At 45.6% G+C, this 11029-nt stretch overlaps 1 protein-coding gene across 4 annotated transcripts in view; it reads right to left on the minus strand.

The window, feature by feature from the left end:
- The window catches only part of LOC140395719 (C-Jun-amino-terminal kinase-interacting protein 4-like), a 128303-nt gene extending 127891 nt beyond the window's left edge, over positions 1–412 (minus strand). For 3 of the 4 annotated variants that reach the window (XM_072483846.1, XM_072483845.1, XM_072483843.1), the window contains exon 1: positions 278–412. In XM_072483846.1, the coding sequence (XP_072339947.1) occupies positions 278–372 (95 nt within the window). In that variant the 5' untranslated portion in view covers positions 373–412. The remainder of the gene's footprint in view (positions 1–277) is intronic. The other variant, XM_072483848.1, reaches the window with a different exon arrangement.
- Positions 413–11029: the final 10617 nt, after the last annotated feature.

An 11029-nucleotide genomic window follows, 5' to 3' on the forward strand; every position in this document is an offset into this window, starting at 1 on the left:
CTTACAAGCCTAAAACCATCCTTCGAAAAACAATTATTAATAGAGACGCTGCTTTACCAACAACTTTACAGCTATTTAATCACTGCTCTCAGCATAATTGTTTTAATTCCAGCCTATTAGCCAGCGACTGCTCGATTATACAGGGCACTTGACCGACATCAGCCAAACTATTGTTCACTGCTCTGTTATTAGGCAAATGGGTCACTGATCACATGATCCCAAACACATCGACATTTTTATTCTGCCTAAAGGAGATAACAAAAGCGAGGAAGTTTACCTAACTCTGTTGTGCACTCCAGGTTCCTGCAGGTCTACCCCAAGTAACTGGTGAAGTTTTGTTCGTTCCAAGTGCTCCATGTAATTGTGGATCATCTGCGATGAAGACGGAGGGGAAAAAATGTCAGGTTTATCAATGCTTTATTACTTCACGAATTGGTGTTTTATTAGAAAGCTAAAGCCATTTTGCTTCAAAATGCAATGCTTGCAACACTCCTACTTTTCATATCAGAACGTTTTGTGTTTTGAATCACTAAGGTTGGACAATTATTTATGAAGTTATATTTCTTCAAAAACTCATTTGTGATTTTGGATGGATGAGGGATTAGGAAACTCTCACTGCATTTTCAGTAAATAAGTTAAGGACTTTTTAAAATCTGGTTAAAGAAATGAAGATTGAGGGCAACATGGTGGCGCAGCGGTTAGCACTGGGACTATGGCGCTGAGGACCCGGGTTCGAATCCCGGCCCTGGGTCACTGTCCGTGTGGAGTTTGCACATTCTCCCCGTGTTTGCGTGGGTTTCGCCCCCACAACCAAAAAGATGTGCTGGTTAGGTGGATTGGCCACGCTAAATTGCCCCTTAATTGGAAAAAAAATAATTGGGTACTCTAAATTTATTATTTTTTTTAATGAAGATTTATATATTTCTTAATTCACTCATGGCATGTGGGTGTTGCTGGCTGGACCACCCCTCATTGTCCTTGCAGGAGCTGTTAAGAGTAAATAACATTGTTGTGGGTCTGGAGTCAGATGTCGGCCAGACCAGGTAAGGACAGCGGATTTCCTTCCCAAAGTACATTAGTGAACCAGATGAATTTTTATGACAAACGACAATGGTTGCGTGGTTGCCATTAAACTTTTGATTCCAGATTTTTATTCAATCAATTTTCACCACCTGCAGTGGTGGGATTTGATCCCGGATCCCCAGAGCAGTACTCTGGTTCTCTAGATTACGGTAGCATAGTGGGTAGCACTGTTGCTTCACAGAGCCAGGGTCCCAGGTTCGATTCCTGGCTTGGGTCACTGTCTGTGTGGAGTCTGCACGTTCTCTGTGTGCCTGCATGGGTTTCCTCCGGGTGTTCCGGTTTCCTCCCACCAAGTCCTGAAAAATGTGCCGTTAGATAACTTGGACATTTTGGATTCTCTCTCTGTGTACCCGAACAGGCTCCGAAATGTGGCAACTAGGGGTTTTTCACAGTAACTTAATTGCAGTGTTAATAAGCCTACTTGTGAATAATAAGATTATTATATATTATAGATTACTAGTCCAGCCACAATACCACTATGCCACCAATATAGTTTGGACAGTGTTTTGAGATCCTGCCAATATCTTAGAAATATTAATGGGAGCAAAGAATGGCCCCAACAAAGCTCCAAAATATTCCATGTTAATCTTGTAATTGCACTTGTAATCCCAGGACACACAAGGCTGTGGGCCAAGTAGTGAAAAATGGGATTAGAATGACGAGGTGTTTACACGATGGGCTGAAGGGCCTTTTCTGTGCTGTGTGATACTGTTAATCTCGGACTCCAGTTATCATAATTCTCTGAGAAAATAACAATTGAGACATTTTGCAACCAGCGAGTTCCCATATAACGTCAAGATTCACCAATTAAATGTTTTACCACGCAGAACAGACCACTGCGTCAAGTTAATGACAATTCTTTACTGTATTTAAACGGATCAGTATGTTAAAGTTCCTTCTTCATTGAGCACAAGATCATAAACCCAACTTTACAGCGAAAATCTATTCTCACAACACCGGTGTGATCTACATTAAATTGGGGTGGAAATCTTCAATCAGGGTGTTTCTCTGCAGATAACCATTACAGAGCAGATTTACTCGACGTTGCCAGCCAGGAGAAGCTCACTCAATGCATTTGTTCCACAGAAACACAAACTGCTCCTCGTCCACCTCATACGAGGTAGACCATGGCAGGAATGTTCCCTTCCAGTCGGGGAACACTTCAGCAGTCAAGGGCATTCAGCCTCTGATCTCCGGGTAAGCGTTCTCCAAGGCGGCCTTCAGGACATGCGACAACGCAAAATCGCCGAGCAGAAACTTATAGCCAAGTTCCGCACACATGAGTGCGCCCTCAACCGAGACCTGGGATTCATGTCGCATTACATTCATCCCCCACCATCTGGCCTGGGCTTGCAAAATCTTACCACTGTCCTGGCTTGAGACAATTCACACCTCTTTAACCTGGGGTTACCCCTATCTCTGGATCTGTAAAGACTTAATTCCCTGTAAATGCTCGCATTCAAAGCATTGTCTTGCATCTTAGACTTTGTCTATATATATGTTTCTGGAACCTACCTCTTCATTCACCTGAGGAAGAAGTGCTCCGAAAGCTAGTGTTTGAAACAAACCTGTTGGACTTTAACCTGGTGTTGTAAGACTTCTTCCTGTATTTGTACTGAACAGAACGGACTACTGCAAAGAAGTATACCGACAACTGAACAACCAAGAACACTACAGACAGTTACCTGCAGATCCGACCAAGGAACGCATCCGCCAACTTAACAGACTGATCAAGACCTTGGATCCAGATCTTCAGAGCACCCTACGTGCTCTCATCCCACGTACTCCCTGCATTGGAGATCTCTACTGCCTCCCGAAAATACATAAGGCCAACACACCAGGCCGCCCTATCGTTTCAGGCAATGGGACCCTGTGTGAGAACCTCTCTGGCTACATCGAGGGCATCTTGAAACCCATCGTACAAGGTACACCCAGCTTCTGTCGCGACACGACGGACTTCCTACAGAAACTCAGCACCCATGGACCAGTTGAACCAGGAACATTCCTCGTCACAATGGACGTCTCGGCACTCTACACCAGCATCCCCCATGACGACGGCATTGCTGCAACAGCCTCAGTACTCAACACCAACAACTGCCAATCTCCAGACACAATTCTGCAACTCATCCGCTTCATTCTGGATCACAACGTCTTCACCTTCGACAACAAGTTCTTCATCCAGACGCACGGAACAGCCATGGGGACCAAATTCGCACCCCAATACGCCAACATCTTCATGCACAAGTTTGAACAGGACCTACTCACCGCACAGGACCTTCAACCGACGTTATACACCAGATACATCGATGACATATTTTTCCTTTGGACCCACGGCGAAGAATCACTGAAACGACTACACGATGACATTAATAAGTTCCATCCAACCATCAGACTCACCATGGACTACTCTCCAAAATCAGTTGCATTCTTGGACACACTCGTCTCCATCAAGGACGGTCACCTCAGCACTTCGCTTTACCGCAAACCCACGGATAACCTCATGATGCTCCACTTCTCCAGCTTCCACCCTAAACACATTAAAGAAGCCATCCCCTATGGACAAGCGCTCCGTATACACAGGATCTGCTCAGATGAGGAGGAGCGTAACAGACATCTACAGACGTTGAAAGATGCCCTCGTACGAACGGGATATGGCACTCGACTCATCGATCGACAGTTCCAACGCGCCACAGCGAAAAACCGGACCGACCTCCTCAGAAGACAAACATGGGACACAACCGACAGAATACCCTTTGTCGTCCAGTACTTCCCCGGAGCGGAGAAACTACGTCATCTTCTTCACAGCCTTCAACACATCATTGATGACGATGAACATCTTGCCAAGGTCATCCCCACACCCCCCACTACTTGCCTTCAAACAACTGCGCAACCTCAAACGAACCATTGTTTGCAGCAAACTACCCAGTCTTCAGAACAGTGACCACGACACCACACAACCCTGTCATGGCAATCTCTGCAAGACGTGCCAGATCATCGACATGGCTACCACTATTACACGTGAGAACACCACCCACCAGGTACGCGGTACATACTCGTGCGACTCGGCCAACGTTGCCTACCTCATACGCTGCAGGAAAGGATGTCCCGAAGCGTGGTACATTGGCGAGACCATGCAGACGCTGCGACAACGAATGAACGGACATCGCGCAACAATCACCAGGCAGGAATGTTCCCTTCCAGTCGGGGAACACTTCAGCAGTCAAGGGCATTCAGCCTCTGATCTCCGGGTAAGCGTTCTCCAAGGCGGCCTTCAGGACCCGCGACAACGCAAAATCGCTGAGCAGAAACTTATAGCCAAGTTCCGCACACATGAGTGCGGCCTCAACCGGGACCTGGGATTCATGTCGCATTACATTCATCCCCCACCATCTGGCCTGTGAAATCCTACCAACTGTCCTGGCTTGATACAATTCACACCTCTTTAACCTGGGGTTACCACATCTCTGGATCTGTAAAGATTTAATCACCTACTAATGCTCGCATTCCTAGCATTGTTTGGCATCTTTGAATTTGTCTATATATGTGTTTCTGGAACAGGCCTCTTCATTCACCTGAGGAAGGAGCAGCGCTCCGAAAGCTAGTGACATCGAAACAAACCTGTTGGACTTTCACCTGGTGTTGTAAGACTTCGTACTGTGCTCACCCCAGTCCAACGTCGGCATCTCCACATCATGTATTTGTACTAATAGTATGTTTCAGTTAACCTCCGCACAGAGCATCACCTTTGTTGATACCCCACTATGTGGTGACCCTGGTGGGGGCAGAAGAGCAATCTGCTGTTTTCCATTTGAAAAGGACATGTTTTTAACAAGTGATTGAGAAAACCAATTATACACAACAAATCATGTCGCAGCTTTTTCTTGGATTTAAAGATGAACTGTGGTGTGTTCACATGCATTTTTAAAAATATTAAAATACAATAATAAAAATCTTTTAATATTAAAATAGCGAATTGATGGATCAAGGGAATGCAGTGTATGGATTTCAAAAGGCATCCAATGAAGTGCGTCAAAGCAAGCTTGTTACGGAAATTCAAGCTTAAATCGAAATACAGCAAATTAGTTCAAATAGAAGAAACAACACATTTAGGATTAATTCAAGAAAGAAAAGATGAACCATTTTGTGGCCTATCAAAGGCTATTGAACTTCGGACAGAGAGAGCACACTATCCCGGTTTGCTGATAGCACAAAAGTGGAAGGATTACCAACAGCTCAAATGGAGCATAAAATAATTCAAAAGGATTGACAGGCAGGAAATCAATTTGACACAGAAAGCAGGACTGGGGTCGTAAATACAAGATAGTCACTAATAAATCCAGCAGGAAATTTAAGAAAAGCCTCTTTACCCACAGAATTTGGCACTCGCTAGCACAAGGAGCAGTTGAGACACACATAGATTTAACGGTAAGCTAAATAAGCACGAGGGAGAAAGGGAGAGAAGAGTATGTTGATAGGTTGAGAAGAAGAGGAGTGGGAGGAAACCGATGTACAAAATAAACACAGGTATGGATCAGTTGGGCTGAATGACCTCTTGCTGCACAGTACATTTTATGCAACACGGACAAGACACAGCATCAAATGAAGAAAATGTGAAAATGGAGAATAAAAATATTTTACAAAAAAGAAAGGTTGTCATTTGTACTAAAGTAGTAAAGGGGGAGGGGTGTTCTTTATTAAGGAATACATCCCTGCTGGTGGAACACTGTGAGATCTGGAGTGACGTCAGCAGAGTGTTGGCGCCGGCTTCAGTTCTCCATCTTGTATTGTAGCCATCTGGGATGCCCACGTCCCGGTTACAAAATGGACACTTGCAAAGACTGCAGGGAAAATTGGACAATACTGAGAAACAAGCAGGTGCAAGCTCTGTCTGTTGATTAGAACCTTAAACGCTCAGACAGGACAGAAACTACCAAGCAATCTACATACTAATGAGCCATCTCCGGGGACAAAAGGGAAACATTTAGATAAACAATGTTAAGGCAGACACCCCGGCGCCAGAAGAGACTAAAACAAAGCAGACCAACGGCCACCCAGGACACGCCCAGCAACCAGGGAACCACCCCTCTATTGGAGGAAGATCGATAAGAATGATTGGGAAAGGTCCAATTAATTGAGCCCAAGTTCAAGTCCCACCCAAAAGAGCGCGAAGCCCTTTACAGTATAAGAGGTATTCCCCAAGGGAGAATCTTTCTCCTTTGGCTTTGGCTCTGGCTCTCAGCGAAGAGAGACACCAGCCTAGCAGCTACAGCAGACCAAGTAAGTTCCAAGTCAACGCACGCTACGAGATAGACGCTCCTAGTTGCTACCCTGTAAACAGCTCAACCCAGCAGCCTCAGAACTGAGCAACGGCCATTGTTCCTCTGACTGAGTGGGCGCCCGAACTAAGTATAGGCCTTAGTAATAGTGGTAGTTTAGTTTGTAGAGTTTATGCATGAGTAGATTTGACTGTGTGTAAATAAATGAGCATTGCTTTTGAACTTGCTAACTGGTGTATCGAGTCATTGATCAGTATTCGGTTCTGAACCTTGTGGCGGTGTTGAAAGATACCTGGCGACTCTTGAGCAAACGTGATTAAATAGAGCCAAATTAAGAACCAAAAGTTAGCAACAGTATAGTGTGAACAACATCTCCTGAATAAACTTTGCATCGTGTTTGGAAGAAATCTCAGGCAAGTGACCACTTCAGAAGTGATGACTGTAGCAAAGTTTGGTTTTATTCTCCTAGCTCTACACCCCCCGACTCCCCAAAGGGTCTCCCGCACCCGCCCACACCCGGGCTGGGTATTTATATCTCAGCAGTCCGAGGAATAGCGGGGGTAGCCCCACACCCTTATCTGAGTAAATCAGATTCAGGTCACAGAGACTCTGATGTTGCAGATTCCTGGGGCTCGTGTCAGGTTATAACCAGTCCCCTGTCCAAGAGGGGTTTATGGTTGGTATAAGCCATGAATGTATGTTCATAAACATACTGATGGAATTGCTTTATGCTGAACACCAGTGACAAACCTTCCTTTTCTATTTGGGCATAATTTCAATCTGCCGCCACCAAAATGCGTGAAGTAAACGCGATGGGTCTCTCGGTACCATCGTCCATCCTGTGTGCCAGGACGGCCCTGATTCAGTAGGGCGAGGTGTCATATGTGAGCAAACCGGCTTTGATGGCTCAAAGTGAGTCAGCAAATGGGAAGACGACAATCGCCATTTTACTTTATTGAACGCTCTCTGCTGCAGCGGCTCCCATATCCACCACTGGCCCTCTGGGTGCAGTGGGGACAAGACAGTCACCAAGTTCGGGATGAATTTCCCATAATAGTTGACCAGGCCCAAAAGTAAATGGAGTTCAGTGGAATTCTTTGGTACGTGCCTGCTGGATGGCCTAACCCCTCCCCCAGATGTCACCGAGGCCCTCTTGGAACACCCCCGGAAGTGTGCCAATACCCTGTTAGGGTACATTCGACAAACTCGCTGCCAGTCCAGTTGGTAGCACTTTAGTCAGTCCAGTCCCAGCAAATGTGGGCCTGAACCTTTCACCACCATTAGTGGTAGATTACCAACTGAGCCCCATATTCCATTGGGGCTTCCGAGGTGCCCGCAATCTCCAATGGTTCCCCTGCATACATCATCAGCCAGACAGCAGTATCTCTCAATGCTAAGGCACGTATCCCTGAGCGAATTTGGTCATATGTGCAGCGGCTAATCACTAAGATCTCAGCTCTGGTATCCAGTTCCATCCGGACCGTAACTCCCAATGACGGGAGTCCGGAATTGCCACACGGGAGAGCTAGGCGACCGAGGTTCAGGACAGCCATCGCTCCGAGTTCCTGGCCACCGCGTTCTGCACACTCCTGGGACAAAGCCATCGCAGTCGTTTTTTTTGAGGTCCAGGTCAGTTTCACTCAATAAACGCTCTTGGGTGCCCCATCTCTGATCCCGCAAACCAACCAGTCTCGCAGCACTTCTGATAATGTCGGCCTGAACTCGCAGAACTGGGCGCGTTTGCGCAACCAGCCCAGTTGATGCATTGGTTTCAATTGTCCCAAATTCCTGGAAGGTTCCATTAGACTGGAAGATAGCAAATGTATATCATTTATTCAAAAAGGGAAGAAGGAGGAATACAGGGATCATATTGGCACGGATAGAAGATTGGACTAGCCAACAGGAAACAGGGGCAGGCATAAATGGGTCTTTTTCTGGTTGGCAGGACGTAATGAGTGATGTGCCACAGAGATCAGTGCTGGGGCCCTCAACTTCTGACAATTCATACTACTGACTTGGATGGAAGGACTAAAGGCATGGTTGCTAAATTTGCTGATGACACAAAGATAGGTAGGAAAATAAACTTGGGAAGAGTAAGTAAGGAGGCTACAAAGGGACAGAGATAGGTTAAAAGAGTGGCAAAGATCTGGCAAATGGAGTATCATGTGGGCAAATGTGAAATGGCCCATTTTGGCAGGGAGAATAAAAAGAGCTTTTTTTTTTAAAATGGTGAGAGATTGCAGAGCTTTGAGATTCAGAGGGATCTGGGTGTCTGAGTGCATGAATCACAAAAGGTTAGTATACAGGTACAGCAAGTAATTGGGAAAGCTAATAGAATGTTATTGTTTATTCGGAGGGGAATTGATTACATAAGTAGGGAGGTTATGCTTCAGTTGTACAGGGCCTTGGTGAGACACATCTGGAGTATTGGATACAGTATTGGTCTCCTTATTTAAGGAATGATGCAAATGCAATAGAAGCAGTTGTGACAATAAGCGGTTTTCATTTTTCATTTCAGAGAAGGTTTCCTGGGCTAATACCAGGAAAGGATGGGTTGTCTTATGTGGAGAGGTTGGCGAGGTTAAGTTTTTACTCACAGGAGTTTTTCGAGAAAGAGGTGACTTAATCTAAACCTTCAACGATTCTGAGGGTTCTTGACAGGGTGGATGTGGAGACGATGTTTACTTTTGTGGAATAACAGTCACTGTTTAAAACTAAGGGGTTCTGATTTAAGACAGAGATGAGGAGAATTTGTTTCGGAGGGCTGTGGACCTTTGGAACTCTCTTCCTCCAAAGGCAGTGGATGCGCAGTCTTTGAAACTTTTTAAGGCAGAGCGGGATAGATTCTTGATTAACAAGGGGTCAAAGATTCTTTTAAAAAATTAAAAAATTTAGAGTATCCAATTCAATGTTTCCAATTAAGGGGCAATTTAGCGTGGCCAATCCACCTACCCTGCACATCTTTGGGTTGTGGGGTGAAACCCACGCAGACACGGAGAGATTGTGCAAACTCCACACAGACAGTCGAACCTGGGACCTCGGCGCCGTGAGGCAGCAGTGCTAACCACTGTGCCACCGTGCTGCCGTGCAGTGAAAGATTCTTGGGGGTAGGCAGGAATGTGGGGTTGAGATTACAATCAGATCAGCAATAACCTATTGAATTGTGGAGGAGGCAAGAGCGGACAAATCAAAGCACCGAGATTCTTTTCCAGGGGGATAAATTTGAACAGTAGAGAAATTTTGTTCAGCTTGTTTATCATCTGAATTAGACCACATTTGGAATTTTGTTGAACGGTTCTGGTCTGCATATGTGAATCAAATATAGGCACTGGAGAAGGCACAAAATAGATCAACCAGAAATGAGAGATTATACCTTTCAAAAAGGCTAAACATGCTGGGGATCTTTTCTGTAGGCCTGGCTGGGAAACAAGGCCAGCAGGATTAGATTTTGCACTGTGCCAAATAACTAACACAGGCACAATGGACCAAGCAACCTCCTCCGGTGTTGTAAACATCTGCATTGTCTTTACACAAAGATAAATAAATCTCATCATAACAGCCTCACTCCCTCGTGAAATCAATGCAGCATATTGCATCGAATGAATTATGCAGTTTTGAAATATCTCTATCTACTCCTCCTTGTCTGTGCTGTTTAAATTTGGCCAGCGCCAACAGTTCCACAGCTGCCCTCAGTACTACTGAATTCAGGAGAAAACAGAAACCTGCAGCTCTCCCGCGGGCAGATCACTCCCCATTCCCAGTCACCTCTGAAGTTAAACAGAGCTGTGCGCTAGTGCCAACCTTCTTCAGCATGCATTTCTCTGCCATACACTCCGATGTCCTCCACGGCATGGTGGCACAGTGGTTAGCACTGCTGCCTCACAGCACCAGGGACCCGGGTTCAATTCCGGCATCGGGTGACTACTTGTGTGGAGTTTGCACTTTCTCCCTGTGTGTGTGTGGGTTTCCTCCGGGTGCTCCGGTTTCCTCTCAGTCCAAAGATGTGCAGGATGGTAGATTGGTCATGATAAATTGCCCCTTAGTGTTCAAAAGGTTAGGTGGGGTTACTGGGTTACGAGGATAGGCTGGAGGTGTGAGCTTAAGTAGGGTGCTCTTTCTAAGGGCCGGTGCAGACTCGATGGCTCGAATGGCCTCCTTCTGCACTGTAGATTCTATGATCCTACAATGCTTATGCTGGCATCAAAATCAGATAATTTACAGATAAGGAGCTGTTCAATCTAGCTGACTTGATGCAAAGGTTCAGTCTCTAAGAATATACTTCACGATTCGCTGTTTGCCAATGACTGTCCACTAGCTTGCAGTTCAGAGGTGAACATGCAATGTAACATGGGACTTATTCTTCAATGCATGTAACAGCTCTGACCTTATGATCAGCATGATGAAAACTGAAATAACATACTGGTTTGCTCCAGGAAAGCTTTATTTTAAACCCAAGGTTTCGGTTCATGACCAGAAACTGATAGCAGTGGCAGTGTAATGCCAGGTACGTATGCTATGGTTCCTAATAACTAGTGGATTGCATCAAACAGACCCAGGCATTAGCAAAAGATTGACAAAAGCTAGGCAGTTAACTGTTCCCTGGTTCATGCTCCACGTCAACACCTCGACCAATCAGAGCCCACTTGCCAGCCAATCAGCGCCCTCTTCTC

Source organism: Scyliorhinus torazame, chromosome 18 (assembly GCF_047496885.1).
Source record: "Scyliorhinus torazame isolate Kashiwa2021f chromosome 18, sScyTor2.1, whole genome shotgun sequence".
In the NCBI taxonomy this organism is placed as follows: Eukaryota; Metazoa; Chordata; class Chondrichthyes; order Carcharhiniformes; family Scyliorhinidae; genus Scyliorhinus; species Scyliorhinus torazame.